Source organism: Orycteropus afer, unplaced genomic scaffold (genome assembly GCF_000298275.1).
Source record: "Orycteropus afer afer isolate SDZICR_OR568_19922 unplaced genomic scaffold, OryAfe1.0 scaffold00421, whole genome shotgun sequence".
Taxonomy (NCBI): Eukaryota; Metazoa; Chordata; class Mammalia; order Tubulidentata; family Orycteropodidae; genus Orycteropus; species Orycteropus afer.
The window spans coordinates 1,468,705-1,488,053 of record NW_006922008.1 but is presented as its reverse complement, the minus strand read 5'-3'; the positions used below and the strand labels follow the sequence as shown (position 1 = coordinate 1,488,053).

Here is a 19,349-nt window from a genome sequence, read left to right as displayed (position 1 = left end):
GGTGCGTTATGTCTTTCTTTGCATCCTACTTTACCTGTGCATTTGTTAACTATCCCTCTCATTGTCAGTTTTTACCATGTCCTTTTGGCATTTCAGAAATTCTCTGTAATTGTGCAGTATTTTTTATGTGGGAGGTATTCTATATACTTTCCAAACAACACTTTAATTCTTGAATCAAATCTAAGCCCAGTATATACTCCTGGAATTTCATCCCCAGTAGATTCACAAGCAAAATGAGGTGACAAGACACTCCTTTATTTCTTGCTGCCCTTCCAGTCGGCCCTTGGATCACCACATATTTCCAGCTGGAAGGTTTCTTCTCCACAGTGAATTCACATTACAGGAGGGTTTTCCTTCTTTGTTTCTCAGACCTGGTCCTGTAGACGGGAAGGAGCCTGGACACAGTGACACATTCTCAAAGGCCCTGCAGGACCACCATGGCTTATGATGACTCCATGAAGAAAGAAGGTATGACCCCTTAATCTGAGAAGCATTCCAAAGGGGGTATCCTCTTCAGTCCTTGCAGCCCATGGACATAGTGACCAGGACTGGGCACCACAGCTTGGACTCCCAAGTGATGGTCCAGAGCACTATTACGATATTCAGCCTCCACGACATCCCCAGACTGGGCCCATGGAAATGAAAACCAGGACAGGGGTTCCAGCATGAGAGTCTAAGATACAAGTCTAGTTTATTGGGGTGATCCCCTGCAGCACTCTTGGTCCTTGCCAGCTCCAGTACAGGAATCCGGGGATAGGAATCACATATTGGACTCCCACAGAGCAGCACAGCACATGAATCCTTATTCTTTCCAGCCTTACCTCTGCAAGTGTATGTCCACCTGCAAAATCACAACTAAAAAACCATTTCTGAGGATGCATATAGTGTGGAAGCGTTGTTTCTTCAGGTTTGATGATTACATTTGCAGCCATATCATCAAGAAATATTTTTGTCCCCTTGGTTCTAGCGTGCTATTTCAGTGGACTTACTGAAACATTGGAAATGAGGTATTAGTGCATTCATTACATGTGTGATGTTTTGATCGTTACTTACTTGGCTTTCTCATTTCCTTTCCCAAATGAACTTGTGCTTCCCAGATTGCTTTGATGGTGATCACTGCTTGGAGGACATAGGACTGGCAGCTGGCCGAAGCCAACGAGAAAAGAAACGTTCTTATAAAGATTTTTTAAGAGAAGAGGAAGAAATTGCTGCTCAGGTCAGGAATTCTTCCAAGAAGAAGTTAAAGGTAAGGTTCTAAGCATTTGAATTTGGAAAGTTTTAAACTATTCCTTTTATTGTATTGTCTAACATTTGAAAAATGAAATTTCTTTTAAAAACTTCTAAAAAGAAAAATAAAACATTCACATCTATTTTTTCCTTTAAAAAAATTCAGGTCTATTTTTATTATTTCTTATGTTTTGTTTTGTTTTCTGAAGTTAAAAATCATCAAAGACAAAAAAAGTAGTTCCAAACTCACAGGTAGAAACAAATACTGATTTGAGTGAAGGGAAAGGCAATATACCAAAAGCTAGTGACCAACACAGTAACACTGAGTAAAAGGAAGACACAGAGAGATACACAGGAGGTACAGACAACAAAGATGAACCCTTTTACATAAACATCACCACATTATCAGTGATATATGATATGGGTATAAAAATGATAGGCTGAATGATCAAGTATGTCTAGGAAAAAGGGAATATACCCGTGCAAAAAGGGCATGAACGTGGCATCTTCTGACCTCCTCTAAATTAACAAGAAGATAGAATCACCATCAGCAGCCCAAGGCTTATTCTTACGAGGCCAGACATACCACCACTCTCTAGCCTGTTTACTACTCTGACACCAGCCATCCCTCTCACAGCACTTACTACTTCTCTGCTGGTTTCGATAATTCGTTGCAGTAGCCACACACAAAGAATTTACGGACAATACTCACAATTATGGGGTTTATTAGGGAAGTATCATCACAGTTCAGGTTCAGGAACATGCTCAGGATACAGTTCTTCAGTCAGAATGGTCTCCCCACTGCTTTGCCCTCAGGCACGCCTCTCTGGCCCTTGACCTGTAGGCCTGGCCTCTGCCCTACATGGGCAAGTGTTACAAAGCTTTTTTAGCTCTGCTGATAGGTACACCTAGGTGCACGTTACTCTGTCTCTCCTGCCTCTTGGTTCCACTGTGACCATCTCTCTACCAGGTGTTTCTCTCTTGGGGGGCATCTCTGCCAAGGAGGTCCAGTGCAGGGATTTCGGGTCCAAGGATGCACTCTACTTCACCTCCAGCTCTTTTTCTCTTAGTGGCAGTGAGATCCCCTTTCTGCCTCTGCTGTTGTGGTTGTTGGTTGCTGTTGAGTCAGCTCTGACTCACAGCAACCGTATGTACAACAGAACAAAACACTGGCTCATTTTAAGCCTGGCAGAGTGACAAAATTAACCAGTCCCAACATCAGAGTTCTAGACACCTTATTTGCCTGGTCCCACCCGGTAATCCGGTGGGAGTTACAAAGACTATGGCTAGAAAAGCCATACCAAGTAATTCACTGCACAGTAACCCATGACCATATAAGGTTGGTGGACAGTATTTCTACATACTTAACTTGTATATGCTGTAAGAATGTTTGTATATGTAATAGAGCTACCAAAAAAAAAAAAAAAACCTCACTGCTGTAGAGTTGGATCTGATTCATAGGAACCCCTCCTTGGGTTTCCAAGGCAATAAGTAGATTCCCCAATCTTCCTTCCAAGGAGTGGCTGATGGGTTTGAACTGCCAGCCTTCTGGTTAACAGTCAGATACCTTAGGCAGTACACCACCAGAGCTCCTGTAATAGAGCTAATAAGGGGCAAAATTATGATAACTTCTTAGCCACAGCCAGCCACCCTGAGGGAGTGAGTAGTTGGACCTGTGGGCTCAGCACCATGGTCACAGAGGACATCAAGTTCTATTGGCATGATGTACTACACAAAACCATTTGGTGAGTAGTGACTGGGGTCTTAAAAGCTTATAGTCAGCCATCTAGATGCAACAGTGGGTCTCTCCTCATCCAAAGCAAAGAAGAATGAAAAAGACCAAAGACACATGAAAACAATTAGTCCAAGGGACTAGCAGACCTCAGCTTGTATGACCATGGGACCAGAGGAAGTAGACGATGCCCACCGACCACAGTCAACTACTCAGGAAGGGATCAGTGCAGGGATAGAGTGGGAGAACAATGTGGAACAAAACTCAAATTCATAAAAAAAGAAAAAAAAAGATCAAGATTATTGGTCGGCTAGAACCTGGTGAGACCCCCCCAAAACTATGGCCCCTAGTTACTCACTCCTGTGACTTCCAGCCAAACAATAGACAGGCATACAGGGTGAACATTTACATCAGGCAGATACACTCCTTAGAACAGTCAGTCACAGGAGAACAGAATGGCAGTATTTGCACAGGGAGATAGCTCAGGGAGCAGGAATGCTTAGGAAAGAAGGACACAGGGAAGAAGTAACTACAAAGAGGAAGTGGGAAGAGAGGTATTACATTGTGGGGAGTTGCAGTCAATGTCATGAAACAATGTATATGAACTGTATGGAAAAGGAATTTGTTCTATGAACTTTTTACCCAGATCACTGTTTGAAAAAAAAAGAGTAATTCTGAATTGCTTTTACCTCACCATCTTATTCACTGATCAGCTATACTTCCTCTTTAATTCCAGGATAGTGAACTCTACTTCTTGGGGACGGACTCGCACAAGAAGAAGAGGAAGCATTCCTCTGATGATTACTACTATGGAGGTAAGGATGGGAAAGGGCAACAGTGGGATAAACACATCACTGGTTCTTGGAGTCGGGGTAGGGGGAAGGGATCCAGATGTTGCTGACTCAGTGGCCTATTTAACAGGACAGTGGTTCTTGTTCTGAGTGCCGATAAACCTGTGTGAAGGAGGAGAGAGGTGGAGGGCTGGTATTTTGGAGGATTCAGCATAGAAGAACAGTCTTCATTTGTGATACACCAGGTACCAGGTTCCTTCTCCCCCAATCATCCACTTATCTTGTGCCCATTGTTATCTAGCATTCCTTTGTCATATGTAGTCCTTGGGCCCTCTGGCCTGCATCTGTGGGTTACTTCTCCATCTAGTGCATATCCACTCACAAGACCAGTTTTTCTTAGCTATGGTATGCACATAGCTGAAGAGACTAAACCTTTTCCAAAATGAATGTATCCCGAACACAGAAACAAATGGTGGTCTGTCTGCAGTGTAATCTAAAATTGTAGTTGTTGTTGTTACGTGCTGTCGAGTCGGCCCAACTCATAGCGACCCCTCTTTGGGTTTCCGAGGCAGTATCACTACGGAAGTAGATTGCCCAGGTGCCCTTAATCCTCCAGCTGTAGTCATCCTTCTGAGTATGCTTTCTCTGATAGCTTCTGAAGACTCAGTGAAGAGAAACAACTTAGTGGTAACAGCTATTTCCCAGATCAGAGACAAAATCTACCAAGCCAAGAAGCACATGGGCATCATCTCTGAATGTTGGCAATCAGTTGAAGGACCTCCCCTGACATCATTCCTATTAGCCTTTTCCTCTTGTTAGTTGGGTGTTTGGATGAGAGAGAAGACATGGTGGAAATTGCTTCCTATCATATTGGTATTTCTTGTCTTGATTCTTTCCAGATATTTCGTCTTTGGAATCGTCACAGAAGAAAAAGAAAAAGTCCAGCCCACAGTCTGCTGATACAGCTATGGACCTATTGAAGGCTATCACTTCCCCACTGGCAACAGGCTCTAAGCCTCCCAGAAAGACAGGGGAGAAATCATCTAGTTCTTCAAGCCACTCAGAGGGTAGAAAGGAACATCACAGGAAGAAAGCAAGTGGAAGCGGTGGAGAACTTAGCCTGGAGGATGGTGGCTCCCACAAATCCAAAAAAATGAAACCGCTCTATATGAACACAGAGACACTGACCCTTCGTGAGCCTGATGGCTTAAAGATGAAACTTATTCTCTCACCAAAGGAGAAAGGAAGCAGCTCAGTTGATGAGGAGTCTTTTCAGTACCCCTCTCAGCAAGCAACTGTGAAGAAGTCCTCTAAGAAATCAGCTCGGGATGAGCAAGGTGCTTTACTCCTAGGACACGAGTTACAGAGCTTTCTGAAATCCGCCCGGAAGAAACACAAGTCATCTTCAGACCCACACTCATCTCCTGGCCCTGAAGGACCTGATGCCTCCCAATTCCTAGAACCCCACAGTGCTAACCTTGATCTTTCAGGAATTGAACCTATTCTGGTAGAGTCGGACTCATCCTCTGGTGGGGAATTAGAGGCTGGGGAGTTAGTGATAGATGACTCTTACCGGGAAATCAAGAAAAAGAAAAAGTCAAAGAAGAGCAAAAAGAAGAAGGATAAGGAAAAGCATAAAGAGAAGCGACACTCCAAATCCAAGAGAAGTTCGGGACTTTCCACTGCAGCAATGGGAGAGGTCACAATGACCCCTGCCCCTCCTCCTAGCGTCGCATATACTGGAGCGGCTGTCCCTCCCCCACCACCTCCTGGCCTCCACACAGATGGCCATGGTGAGAAGAAAAAGAAAAGAGAGGAGAAGGAAAAAGAGAGAGAAAGGGGAGAAAAGGTAAAAAATAATAATTAATATAGTAAGTGGACTTGGAGTTAAACAGGCAAGGTGAACCATTGGGAATTTGGGTAGGAGGGGGGCTGGTGGGATCATATAAAATGTTATCAATGGCCACATCTATCTAGTACAAAGGTAAGAGCAATCTTAATTTTTGTGGGTTATCTTAGTAGAGTTATTCTGTCATTGTGCCAAGCAAGGGTTTAAGAATACCTTGACTTATTCTGACTGATACTTAAAATTCATAGAATGGGCCACACCCAGTCACTTTCCGTTAGCAACACTGTCTTCCTTGGGGCAGTTGAGAGCTGGGAAAGAGTGTACTTTGAGGTCAATTTAAAAACATTTTCAAAATTTGTAGAATTATGGCCATTTAAGTTAATGGAATAAGCTGTTTGCTTTCCACTGTTGTTGGGTACTTTGTGGTATTCTCTTTAGTGTCAAACATGGGCTCTTGCACCATTTGAGTGCTTACTAATTGCCAGGGTCAGTGCTATGCTAGGTGCCAGGAACTGCCAAATGAGCAGTATGTAGCTCTTGACCTGGGAGTTCCCTCCCTGGGGAGATAGAAGTGAGAAATCAGTCACCTCTGTTTGATTTCTTTCTTCACATTTGAGAACCTTTCCAGCAGTTGTACCCCATGTTAGGATGACCATGCCATTAAAGATTTCCTTTAAAAACAAACAAAAAATTTCCCGTTACCAAGGTATAGTACATTAATTTTACAGAAATTCAAGATAGTGGAAAAAAGAAAAAAATTAATCATAGTTTTGCCACCTGAGGACAATTCTATAGTTCTGCAAAATGAAGTGTCACACAGTATCTGAAGGAAAAGCTACTGAGAAGGGGAAAATAAAATATACGAAGAATTTAAGAATAGAAATCTCATTTTAGTTTACTATTGAGGTGCAACAGTTTCTCCATTGCAAAGGGTACACTTTAAGGGGAAAACCAAAAACCAGACCTTCTGAGCCAAAAACCAGTGTGAACTCAAAAGAACTAGATACTCAGCCACTGGGTCAGTTTTTCTTTATTTGAACATGACTTCACCACAGAGAGAGTATGTACTCTGTAATTCTGTTTACCCTAGGTATTTCCATTCTAGTGATCCACGCTAATACCGTGGACTAATCTCACAGTGCTGGAGGTGGAAGGGTAAAGCTGGGCCTGGAAGAGGAGGCAGGACATCCGTGGAAGGGAATGCCTGGAGGCAGAAAGACATTTAGGAAATGGCGTAGTAAAATAAGTGAACTCTCGTCAAGTTTCTAGGGTTAGTCTAGTTTCTGACCGCCTGGTAAAGGTTTCTGCTTGGATGTCTCGGGTACTTCAGACCAGTGTGTCATAACTAAGCTTGTTGTTCGGGCCTCTAACCCTTAATCTCCTCCCTCCTCCTCTGTATCTCTGGTCTATCCAAACTCAAAACCTTCATGCTTACTGCTTTTCTCAACATTTTATTATGGGATTTTTCAAACAAAAAGAAGAATTATACAATGAACAGCATACGCTCTCCACTGAGATTCTATAATTAACATTTTGCCATATTTACTTTATCATAATAACTATCCATCAATCCATCCATTGATCCGTCTTACCTTTTTTTAATAGATTTCAAAGTAAGTTGTGGGTGTACACCTCAATCCTAAACACTTCAGTGTGCATATCGTTAACTTGAGTTCAATATTTGTTTCCAGAGGTTTTTTATATTTGCTTATTGGCACTTTGTTTTTGTTTTTAGGTAATATTTACATATGATGAAATGAACGAATTTTATAATGAGTTTGATTAATGATTTGATTTGGTTACATACCTGTGTAACCCAAACCTGTATCAAGATAGAGACATTATCCCAGAGAGGTCTCTCATACCCCTTCCCAGTCAGTCTCCACCACCAGTCAACCACTGTTCTGATTTTTTTCCAGTCTTATGGTTTACTCTTACATTTCTCTATTCCCTGCTCCCAGCCAACTACTTCCACTCAAGTGTGAAACCTGATGTTCCTCCTCATTAATAACTTTGAAGCCTTTATCTCTTCTATTACCCCTGCCACCATCTTCTGCCACATCCCTCCCTATATTTGATATAATAAATGGCCTCTTTTCTGCTTCCTTCCCTCATGCACTTACACATTGATGCCACAGTGCTCTTCTCTAAGCACCACCTTGATGATATAGTCCTCTGAGCAACATCTTCAGTAGATCCTTACTACATTTATGTTAGACTGTAAGCTCCAGGAGGTCTATGGTCATGTCTGTCTTGCTCTCCATCAATCCCTAGGGCTTAACCCACAGTCTGCCTGTTGTAGGCAGTCAGTAAATACTTGTTGAATGAATAAATATCAAAAGCTTAAGTATTGGCCAAGTATTCATAACTGTGGTTTAGCCTTAAACCTCCCTTTTCAGCTTTACATCTTACTAGTCTGTTTTACAGGAGCTCTGGTAGCATAGTGGCTAAGACACTTGCCTGCTAACCAGACGGCTGGCAGTTCAAACCCACCAGCCATTCCTCGGAAGGAAGGTTGGGCAATCCTACTTCCGTAGTGATACTGCCTCGGAAACCCAAGGAGGGGTCGCTATGAGTCGGGTTTGACTCGACGGCACATAACAACAACAACAACAACAGTCTGTTTTACATACACTATGAGGTAACCAAACTTGTTTCCCATACAGCCTTACCTCTATACTTGTAATCATCTTTTTGAGGAACCTTTTTCCCTTTCTCACATACTAAAGCTTTGCTTTCCCTTCAAGACCTAATCACATGCCACCTCTTTGATCAGGGTATGGTATCTGACACCTCCTGCTCCCAGTAGGAGTAGCTTCTGGACTCCTGTAACACCTTCTGTCTCTCTAACTGCACTTATTGTCTTCCTTATATCACAATTGTCTTTGTACATATCCCAGTTCCCCCATTTAAATACTTGGTTAACATGCTCAGCTGCTAACCGAAAGGCTAAACGTTCAAGTCCACCTAGAGGCACCCCAGAAGAAAGGCCTGGTGATCAGCTTCTGAAAAGAGCCATTGAAATCCCTGTGGAGCACAGTTGTACCTGGGGTTGCCATGAGTTGGAGTCAACTCAATGGCATCTGTTTTGTTTGTTTGTGTTTATAAGCTCCTTGGGTAGTGACTTTTTTGGTCACTTTAATATTACCTTCAACTTCTCAACATCCTTGGCAAGCATTTTGTAAGTATTTGTATGGACAGAAAAAAAGTTGTGAGCAAATTGTAGAGAATCTTGAATGCCAAGGTAAAGGATTTGGCAATGGGCATTTTGGGATTTCTGAGCAGAGATTAGTTATGATCTGGATGATGATTTAAAAAGAAACTAATAGAGCTGTACAAGGTGGACTGGACTGAGGAGAGATTTGTGAGACCACCTAGGAGATTATTATAGCCCAGAAGGTCAGTATAAAAGCTTGATAGAATAAAACTGAAGAGACAGATTCAGGAGAGATCAAAAGGAAAAAAATGTATAAGATCTGACAACGGGTTTGTATCTGCAAAGGCAGAAACAAGATTGAGTAAAGGATGACCCTTTCACTGAGGTTTTGAACCTGACTGGTCAGGAAAGTAAATTATAAACTCAGAGGTCGGGACTTACTCATCTATAATTCCCCCATTGTAGATGGCAATTGTGAGGCTGGCACAGGACTAGGCAGTGTTTCATTCTGTTGTATATAGGGTCGCTATGAGTCAGAGCCGACTCGACGGCGCCTAACAACATAGATAGCAAATGCTAGTGAAAAAAATACCCAAATCCTTATTATGAATCAGTATTTGATTGTGACTATCTAAAAAACCTGCAGTAGTTATGCTCTGAATTTAATTATTTATCCAGCAAATATTTATCAAGTACATACTGTGTTTTTAAAATTTTACCTGTGCATAATAACTTCTTAAACTTTAAAAAAATATTCTTGCCTGGGTCCCATCCCCTAAGGTTCCAATTCGTTAGGTCTGACGTGGGTCCCATGCATCTGTTTTTAGTTTTATTCATTATTTGTGCTCCAGGTGAGTCTGATGCGCATCCAAGACTGGAAGCGTTGATAACAGAACAAAGTACTGATGATAGCACCACTCTGACCTCTAACCCCAAGTCTTACACGTTCTTTCCTGGGTGCCACACTTTCAGAAGGAAGTTACCAGCTACATGCAGAGGTTAGAATAAGCAGGAATGTGATGGAGTTTCTAAAACAGGAACACACACACAATATCACAGTGGAGATGTTTCCATTTCTATGAGTAGTTTTCTTAAATTTCACTCCACTCCTCGGAAGGAAGGTTGGGCAATCCTACTTCCGTAGCGATACTGCCTCGGAAACCCAAGTAGCGATACTGCCTCGGAAACCCAAGGAGGGGTCGCTATGAGTCAGGGCTGACTCGACGGCACATAACAACAACAACAACATATGTCTATAAATTGCCTTCTCAGTACCCTTTTGGTAAATCTCACTATTGATACTTATTTCTAAATTGTTCCGTTGTGATTTCCTCTTTAACCATGAATTTAAGATCACCACAAAGTAAAGGTTTTTTTAAAAAACTTTTAGGATGCTTATTTCTAATGTAATTATATTGTGTTCAGAGAATATAATCTGAAATATCTCTTCTCTGGCAATTGTTGAGAGATCTGTGGCTTACTGTGTCCTCAGTGTAGTCATCTCTGTTGTATTGTTTGATGAAGCTTCTTTATAGTCTTCCTCCTCTTTTGTCTGCTTAATCTACACGTTTTTCAGAGAAGTATACTAAAATTTCTCACAATGATAGTGAATTTATTTATGTTTCCTAATAATTCTGGTGGTTTTTTGTTTTTGTTTTTTTGTTTGTTTAATTTATATGCTTTGAAAAAAAATCATAAAAGTTCATGATAACTCTTTGGTAAATTTTATTTTGTGGTATATTTGTTTATCTCTTCTAATGCATTCTGCTTCCGTTGTAGTCTTGCATACCAGCTTTCTTTTCATTTGTATTTACCTGGTATATCTTTCTGTTGTAATCCATCATGTTCAACTTTCTGTGTCATTTTGTTTTAAATGTGTCTCTTATAAGTAGCAGATAGCTGGAGCATGGTAGTGAGATGTGTTTGCATTTGTCTTGCTTGGGCTTTTTGTGTTCCTCCAGTCTGGACATTCAGGTTTTCAATTCTGATTGTGTTTTTCAAATAAGATCTCATTCATTTTGATCTCTCTTTTACTAGTTATTGGGCCTTCTTATTCTGTCCTCCTTATCTTCTAATTTGTCTGTTCTCTGCAATTATATCTAGACTGTTCAGCCTAGACATTGGGCTTGTTTTTATTTTAATTATTTTCTATTTAATTTATAGAATTCCTTGTTTGTTTTTAAAGTCTTTTTAAATACTGCCCAGTTATGAGCCGATTCTGTTATTTTCTCATCTATTTGAATATTTTAAGCATACTTCTTTTTTTTTGGTTGGGGGTTGATGGAAAATAATGTTCAGAAAGGGTTAAAGTGGGAAAAACTATCACAAAAAACAAACGCATTGTGCTGAGTCAATCCTGACTCAGAGCAACCCTGTAGGACAGATTAAGCATACTTCTTTTTAAATCTTTTTTTGTTTTCATTTATTATTTCAAGTTATTGAGGAACAAGTTCTTTCTTTTTTTGTTTCTGTTAACTCTTCCTCATCATATTTCAGGTCGTTGTGATTTGTAATTTGTTTCGCTGTAAGGTCAGCTTCAGCTGAGATGGTTTATTCTGAGTGCCCATTGTTATGGGTGTTCCCTACAGAATGGTTTTGAATTTGCCTCTACCAAGAACCTTGCCGGGTTGTTTTTCTTTTGTTTTCTGACCCATTTCTGTGTCAGTTTTCCAAGCTTAAGATCACAGTACCACCCTGGTGATGTGAATTAGACCTCATATACACACATTATGCCAACTTGATTTCCAGTTTCTCAAGGTTAACTTTTCACCCTTAGAGCCCAATGCAAAAGCCATCCCTCCTTCAACTGGAATGGGGTGGGATTTTTATTTTTTTTCGGTTCCTGTTTCACATTCTGCTCTAACTGAAAGGTCAGCAGTTCAGTCCACCAGCGGATCTATGGGAGAAAGATGAGGCAGTCTGTTTTTGTAGCGATTTACAGCTTTAGAAACCCTATGGGTCAGTGCTACTCTGTCGTGTAGGGCTGCTATAAGTAGGAATTGACTCGATGGCAGTGGGGTCTTTTTGGGTTTCACATATTAAGCATCTCAGGAACCCTCTCAGTTTTATACAGATAGCTCAATTTCACTTCTCTTTACTCAGAGCTTATGACCCAGAATTCAAGCCCTTGACCTCTATGTTAAGGCCCATTTCTGGTCCCAGTTTCTCATTAAGCTCCTTAGCTTTAGTTTTCCAGTCAGTACTCTCTAAGTTTCCTCTGGTTTCTGGCACCTGAAGATTTTCTTTATTCAGTTTCAAGCTTACTTATGGGTTAAAATGTATTTCTACTTTTTCTGCCATTCCTGTGTGTTTGGGAGTGGGGACTGACGGTTCCCTTATCACTCAGTCTACTGTGGTAACTGGAAGGCAGTAGTTTTCTTAATAAAAAGAACAAATCATAGGCCCTGCAACTGATGGGAGGGAGGGGTTTGGGTTACTCCCTCTGACATCTTAGATTTAAATAAATGTACAGTCTAACTAGATTCAAGTTTGATATTAGAAACATTGTGAAAATGCATGGTAGTGGTGCCATTAAGCAATATTTTGGTTTGCCACCAATACAGAAGTTTTGTTGTCGTTTTGTTATATGTTGTAGAGTCAATTCCAACTCATACCTGTTGGAAAAAACGAAAGCCATGGAAGCTGCTGGGTATGACAGACATGAAAACGTATTTCCTCCTACAAAATCATTTTCAATAAATATGTGCTGCAGAATGCTTTCTAAAAGTAAAATTCCTTGTAAAATGAAGGTACATCTTATAAAACTGACATTTTTGTATGCTGGTAAATATGATAATTGAAAGAACCCAGGCTCTTACTCTTATTATTCAGAATGCTGCCATGTGGAAGAGAGAATAGATGATCCAAAAGGATGAAGCTAGTAAAAGAGCAGAAACGACTGGTTACTGAGTTTTGTTTCAGTACAAAAAAGATCTAAAAGTCAGAGACAGTCCACTCAGAGATAGTAAGGAGTGCTCCAGGAATGACGTTCCCTCGGCCTGCAGTGAGCAGAGGCTAGAGAGCCAACAGGTGGAAATGCTGAGGCCTCTAGGGACCCTTTCCTCCTCAAATCCTATGACCAGGACTGTGGTAAAAATGGAGAAGCTGAGAAGAAAGGACAAAGTTTTAGACTGTTGAGTGGTGACCCCAGAATTCTAATACTGTTTTCTTTAATCCCAAGCCTGTCTGTACTCTTTGCACCATACTTCATGCCTTTCTAAAACTTTAAGAGATGGTTTACCCAGGGCCATAATAGTCTTTGAAGAGCTAAAAGTAGGTTCTAGATCTCTCTCTCTCTCTCACTAATACTTAGTGTGTGTGTGTGTGTGTGTGTGTGTGTGTTTAAAAAAAAAAGAAACTGATGCAAGGTCTGAGATATGTCTAACTGAGAATTATAAAGATGGTTTGTTGTTTTGTTTGTTTTTCATTTAAGTGGTGAAGTAAATCTTGGACTCTGGAGCCCAGCAGACTTGGATTCTTACTCTAGTCTGCTGTTTGCCAGCTTTGCCCTCTTGCTGTTGGTTCCTCCTCCTCTGTTTACTCATCTGTGAAATGGAGTTCTTTGGAATAAGTCAGGTGATCCATGTAACTCGCCTAGTGCAGGGCTTGGCTCGGTGGATGTTGGCTGCTATTACAGTCACTACTGCTTTCATCTTAAGTTCCACAAAAGCAGAAGATAGGTTGAAACCATCTTTTTTAAACTGTTTTTCAGTCACTCATTCCAGATGTTAGATTAAGCAAGGAGACTGTGGTGTTACGGTTTTGTTTTTGTTCTGTTCTTTTAATATAGCACTCTGCTTTTTAGGAACCAAACTCTGCAGTTATCTCACCATTTGGAAAACAAGAAAGAAAGCAGGGTTATCAAGAGCAGAAAGAGTAGATGTTATCAAATGAGTTCCTGACAACTCCTTAGAGCTCCTTGGAGTGAAGGGAAGGGCCATAGACCAGAAACAAGTTATCTGACCTCTCAGACATTGTTTCCAGCATTCTTAAAATGGGGGAGGTAGCACCCAGCCTACTTAGTTCTTGTGAAGATCAGGTGATGTGATAGAAATGAATGCACATTTTGGCTTAGTCACACACAGTTCTGAGACTTTGTTATTCGTTCAGTACTTATTTATTCCACAATTACATTGTCTCAGTCACTTCCCAAGTGGTAAGGATATAAATAAGAATAAGATACAGTGTCTGTTCTCAAAGAGTTTCAGATCTAGTATCCATTGTGCTGAACCTCAGCAGAAGCCAAGGCAGAATACTGAGGGAGTACCAGGAAAACCTGGGAATTAGGAAAGGGGTCCTTAGGAAGGTAATGTACGAACTGCTTCTTCATGCCGAGCAGGCAGTATTGGGGGGATGAGGAGTGGGCGTTTTAGTCAGGGAATAAAATGTGTATGTGAAGGCACTGAGATGAGAGGGCAGAGGTTCAGCCTAGAGTGAAGACAAGAAGTGTTGAAAGGCCTGCCTGCCAGGAAGGGGTGAAGAGCTGAGTAAGAATTCATAAAACAAGACATTTTCAGGCATTTTTCTTGAGAATATCACCTTAGTATGTAGTAAAAAACAATAAAAATAGGCTTATTTATAGTTCTTAATATGTTTTAAAGGAGCTCTGGTGGCACAGTGGTTAAAGCATTTGGCTGCTAACCAGAAGGTTGCCAATTCAAACCCACCAGCTGCTCAGCAGAAGAAAGAAAAATGAGGCAGCCTGCTTCCATAAAGATTTACAGCCTTGGAAACCCAAATGAGTGTTCCTTTGAGTCAGAATCCACTTGATGGCAGTAAATTTGGTTTGGAATATGTTCTAGGCACTGTGATAAGTGTTTTGTCTCCTGTATATTTGAATATTCATAGCCCAGTGAGGTATAGACAATACCATCCCAATTTCACAGAAGTAAGCTCAAAGAAGTGAAATAGCCTGGCCCTGGCTGTTTAGTGACAGAACAGGTGAGCTCAGGCTTGTCTGATTGTGGAATCCATGTCCTTTCCACTATAACAAAAAAGTGTTCAAATTCCACTCAGCGTGGTTAAACGAAAGCTCTGGTGTAAAGACCTTATTTATCTGGTACCCCTTCCATTAGCCAGTTCAGATTTAGGGATCTCAGTCTAATCAGTTCAGAAAAGCATCAGCTGGTCTAATGGTTCTGAGTTTGGGCTCCAAAGCCAGACTGCCTGAGTTCAGAGGCTGACTGGGCCACTCCTAGCTGTGTGACTCTGGGTCTCAGTATCTTCATCTTAAAATGGCGATCATGATGGGACTTGCCTCGTAGGGTTTTTGAGAGGTTTAAATGAATTTCTGTGGGTAACAGTGTCTCCTACATAGTATTAATGTTGTTTATACTAGAGCGTTATTATTAACATCATGTTTATTGTGACATAGAAAGGATTAGGGTTCCTAGCATCAGAAGAAAGCCACTTTTAAGATTTATAAGATGTGGTTTGCCTTAACCCTCAAATATTTTATCTTTTAAAACAGGTTCTTAAGCAGTATGGATGGGCTTGAAAGAGGGTTTTCGCCAGGTCCTCAAAGAGCCCTGTGACCCATAAGCCTTCAGCATGACTGCTTTCTGAGGAGTGTTAAGAGCTGTCCTTTGAAAGGTCTTGGTAGTGTGACACACCTCATGAAACATTTGTAAGGAGGCTCTTGCTGTAAAATTACGACATTGTGAGTCACTTTCAGTAAGTGGACTTGTTGCAAGTAATTTGCTACTGATAATAAAATATCCCAGTTTTCAAAATTGACATTTTATTAAATTAAAATGCAGTCAGTGTTGTTCCATATGTGACCCACTGTGAGTCACTGGCATCACGTACCACACCATAGGCTTTCTTGCCTGGAAATGTCTAGAGTGGGATCACTGCCCATGGGTTTAGAATCCGAAGGAAATGTTTTACAGAGCACAAGATCATCCACTATTTATATATTGGCCAAAAACTACTTAATGTAAAAAATATCTGTGCTCTGGAAAATGTTTAACCCTTCCGTTTGGAATCTGGCTTCAGGTTCAGAGAATGGAGTTGTATGATGGTTAGGTTCTGAGGTCAGCATGTAACGTGAAATGGTAAATAGTCAGAATTTCCCTTGAAAGTCCTATAGGCAGGCCCCACGTTGAAAGCCAGTAGATTCTCAGTCCAGCACAGCTAAATTGTTCTCTCAGTTCAGTACCAGATGAAGTAATTGTCATGTGATCTGGAGCCACCGTTTATTTTTTGTTTTTTGATTGTGTTAGCATCAAACATTACGCTCCTACTTGGTGTAGTGAGTTGCACATTCTGACAGGACAGACAGGAAAGAAACTGTCAGGGAAATGCAGATTGATGTCTCCTGTCATGCTCACTCAGAGGCATATAGCCTTAGAGTGTTATGGTGGGTGGTAATCCACTCAATCCTTGCTAATCAATCACTCTCTCTCTCAAATGGCCAGTTACAAAACTTACATGAGTTGGTGTGTGTGTGGTGCCACTCCATTATTTCTTTTGTCCAGTAAAAGGAGACTTGAGAGGAAAGCACCTTAGTTATAACACTTAAAGCATTTTGGCATGTGAAGCTGCCAATAAGTTAATAAAGGAGATGCAGCACCCAGAACTCACTTCTTTAATATCTCCAAACAGACTGGCTTAACCAAGAGAATACTAAAAATAGGAATTTTGCTCTTTGAATGGATAATTTTTAAAATAATGTCTTTCTGCTAATTTCTTTGTCTGATTTAGGTCAAATGATTTGATCCTTTTCTCCTTCACCACAATTTCTATTTTCAAAAAAGCTTATATTGGCTTTTGGGAGGCATGGCTTCTGTTTTGAAAACTGCAGAGGAATAGAAGAGAATTCATACTAGTTTTCTTTTGCAGATTAACAAATTATCACAGACTGAGCAGTTCAAAACAATATTCATTCCTTATCACAGTTCTGTAGATCAAAAGTCTAGGTGGGACTCTGCTCAGGCTCTTACAAGACTGAAACCGAGGTGCCAGACACTTCTGGGTTCTGATCTGAGACTTGAGGTCATCTTCCAGCTCATGGGTTGTTGGCAGCCGTCGGTTCCTTGTGGCAGAACTCACACAGCTTGTTCATTCAAGGCCAGTCGGGAGTGTCTGCTGCTCCTGCTGCTGCTGCTTGTCTCTTTTCAAGGCTCCCCTGACTAGATCCAGCCCACTCAGGATAATCTCCCTTTTAATTAACTCAGCATCAGTTCATTAGAGACCTGAATTACATCTGAAAAACCCTTTTAGCCATGTTGTTGTTATTAGGTGCCATAAAGTCATCTCTGACTCATAGTGACCATATGCACAGCAGAACCAAACACTCCCCGGTCCTGTGTCAGCCTCATGATGCTTGCTATACCTGAGCCCATCATTGCAGCCACTGTGTCAATTCATCTCGTTGTGTGTCCTTCCACTTCTTCGTTGATCCTCTGCTTTACCAAGCATAGTATCCTTCTCCAGAGAATGGTTCCTTCTGACAACATGACCAAAGTAGGTGAGACAAAGTCTGGCCATTTTCACTTCCAAGCAGTCCAGCTGCACTTCTTCGGGACAGATATGTTAGTTCTTATAGTAGTCCAAGGTACTTTCAGTATTCTTTGCCAACATCACAACCCAAATGTATCAGCTCCCTTCAATCTTCCTTATTCATTGTCCAGCTCTCACATGCATACAAGGCAATAGAAAACACCATGACTTGGGTTAGGTGCACCTTAGTCTTCAAGGGGGAGCTCTGGTGGTATAGTGCCTGAGGCACTTGACTGCTAACCAGAAGGCTTGCGGTTCAAACCCACCAGCCACTCCTCAGAAGGCAGGTTGGGCAATCTACTTCCATAGTAATACTGCCTCAGAAACCCAAAGAGGGGTTGCTATGAGTTGGATCCAACTTGATGGCAGTGTGTTTGGGTTTTTTTTGGTTTTAGTCTTCAAGGACATATCTTTGCTTGTCAGCCCTTGAAAGAGGTCTTTTGCAGCAGATTTGCCCAATGCAATATGTCGTCTGATGTCTTGACTGCTGCTTCCATTGGTATTGATTGTAAAACCAAGTAATATGAAGTCTTTGACAACTTCAATCTTTTCTCCATTTATCATGATGCTGCTTATTGGTCCAGTTGTGAGGATTTCTGTTTATATTGAGGTGTAATCCATACTGCAGACTGTAGTTTTTAATCTTCATCAGTAAGTGCTTCAAGTCATCCTCACTTTCAGCAAAACCTTTTGCCATATAACATTGGAGTAAGACACCCGTCATGAAGAGGGGGGCATTGTACAGGACACGTATACCAAAGGCTAGAATCTCAGAGATCGTTGGAGAATTTTGCCCACCACGGAAATATTTTTAAGTATTAGTCAAGTGTCAAGCACTGTTTGTTAGTTCTTGCTGTTTTACCCAAGTTTTATTTACAGGAGAAACTAAAGCTCAAGGAAATGAAGCACTTTGGGTAACCAATGTATGGCACAGTCAGGATTCTACCCCAGATCTACCAACAGGTCTCCAAAGCACATACTCTTGGACTTCCAATAAGAAGGAGGACTAGGCAGACAAGCGACATAGACCCTCCTCAACAAAGAAAAGAGAAACCAATTGACGGAGATACAGAAGATAATCCTGGAGCCCTGAGTTTTGAAAGGAACTATACAGAAGTAGATTAGGCACCAAGTAGTGGAAAAACCTGAACAAAAACAGTGAATACAGAGACGGTCGGAGCTGCGGACTGTCAGCTACTGTGACGGGACCAACAGCCTGAATATTTCAAAATGGTGTTGAGATCTGAGAATTGACCTAAAGATCAGCCCTGGTCACCAGGGCTGCAAGGATGACTGTGCTGGTGGCCTCTGACTAGGAAGGGAAACAGCAAGGAGGGAGGCAACCTGAGCTGTTGACTCCGCTGTCCAGAGGGCACAGCCATTTTGATCGTTTACACATGGCAGCCATTTTGGATATTTAGTGACCGAGGGCGCAGACATTTTGAATGTTTACAAGCAGCAGCCATTTTGGATTTTAAAATGATAGCGTTCTCATTCAGATTCCAAGGACCTAAGAATAGGTCCTGTTTGCCAAGGTCAACAGGTACATATGAGAGGCTGACAACAGGAAAGGAGACAGGTGGTGAGTGTATAAGTTCTGTCAACTACTGAATAGAAGAGCACAGCACGGTACCCAGCTTACATAGACAACATACAAAGAAAACGAAAATCAAGGGCAAGTCACTCCAACATAAAATCACCAATTAAATATAAACACAAAAACTTTACAATGCCTCAGAAACAAGAGAGTGTCACAGTCCACTCAAAGAAGCAAGATAAAGCAGGAGAGACAAGGGACCAGGATACAGACCCAAAACACATCCCTGAGGAAGTCGCAGCATTAGAACTCCCTGATAAGGAATTCAAAAGAATTATATTTAGGTATCTTCAATGAATTGAAAGACAGACCAAGGAAAACTCAGACAAAACCGTAGAAGAATTTTGGAAGAAAATACAAGAACAAAATGACAAAATAAATGAAAAATTAGGAATGATTCTAAATCTACAGATAGAAATCAAGAAGATTGATACTAAATTGTCAGAAATAGATAACACATTGGAAGGGCAAAGGAGTAGAACTGATGCAATGGA

General features: G+C 41.1%; 1 protein-coding gene across 1 annotated transcript in view; it reads left to right on the top strand.

Moving 5' to 3' along the window:
• Positions 1 to 437: 437 nt before the first annotated feature.
• HMGXB4 (HMG-box containing 4) overlaps positions 438 to 19,349 on the top strand; it is a 49,662-nt gene continuing 30,750 nt past the window's right edge. The window contains exons 1-4 of the mRNA XM_007953983.2: positions 438 to 468; positions 1,098 to 1,246; positions 3,696 to 3,774; positions 4,650 to 5,599. Of these exons, the coding sequence (XP_007952174.1) occupies positions 438 to 468; positions 1,098 to 1,246; positions 3,696 to 3,774; positions 4,650 to 5,599 (1,209 nt within the window). The remainder of the gene's footprint in view (positions 469 to 1,097; positions 1,247 to 3,695; positions 3,775 to 4,649; positions 5,600 to 19,349) is intronic.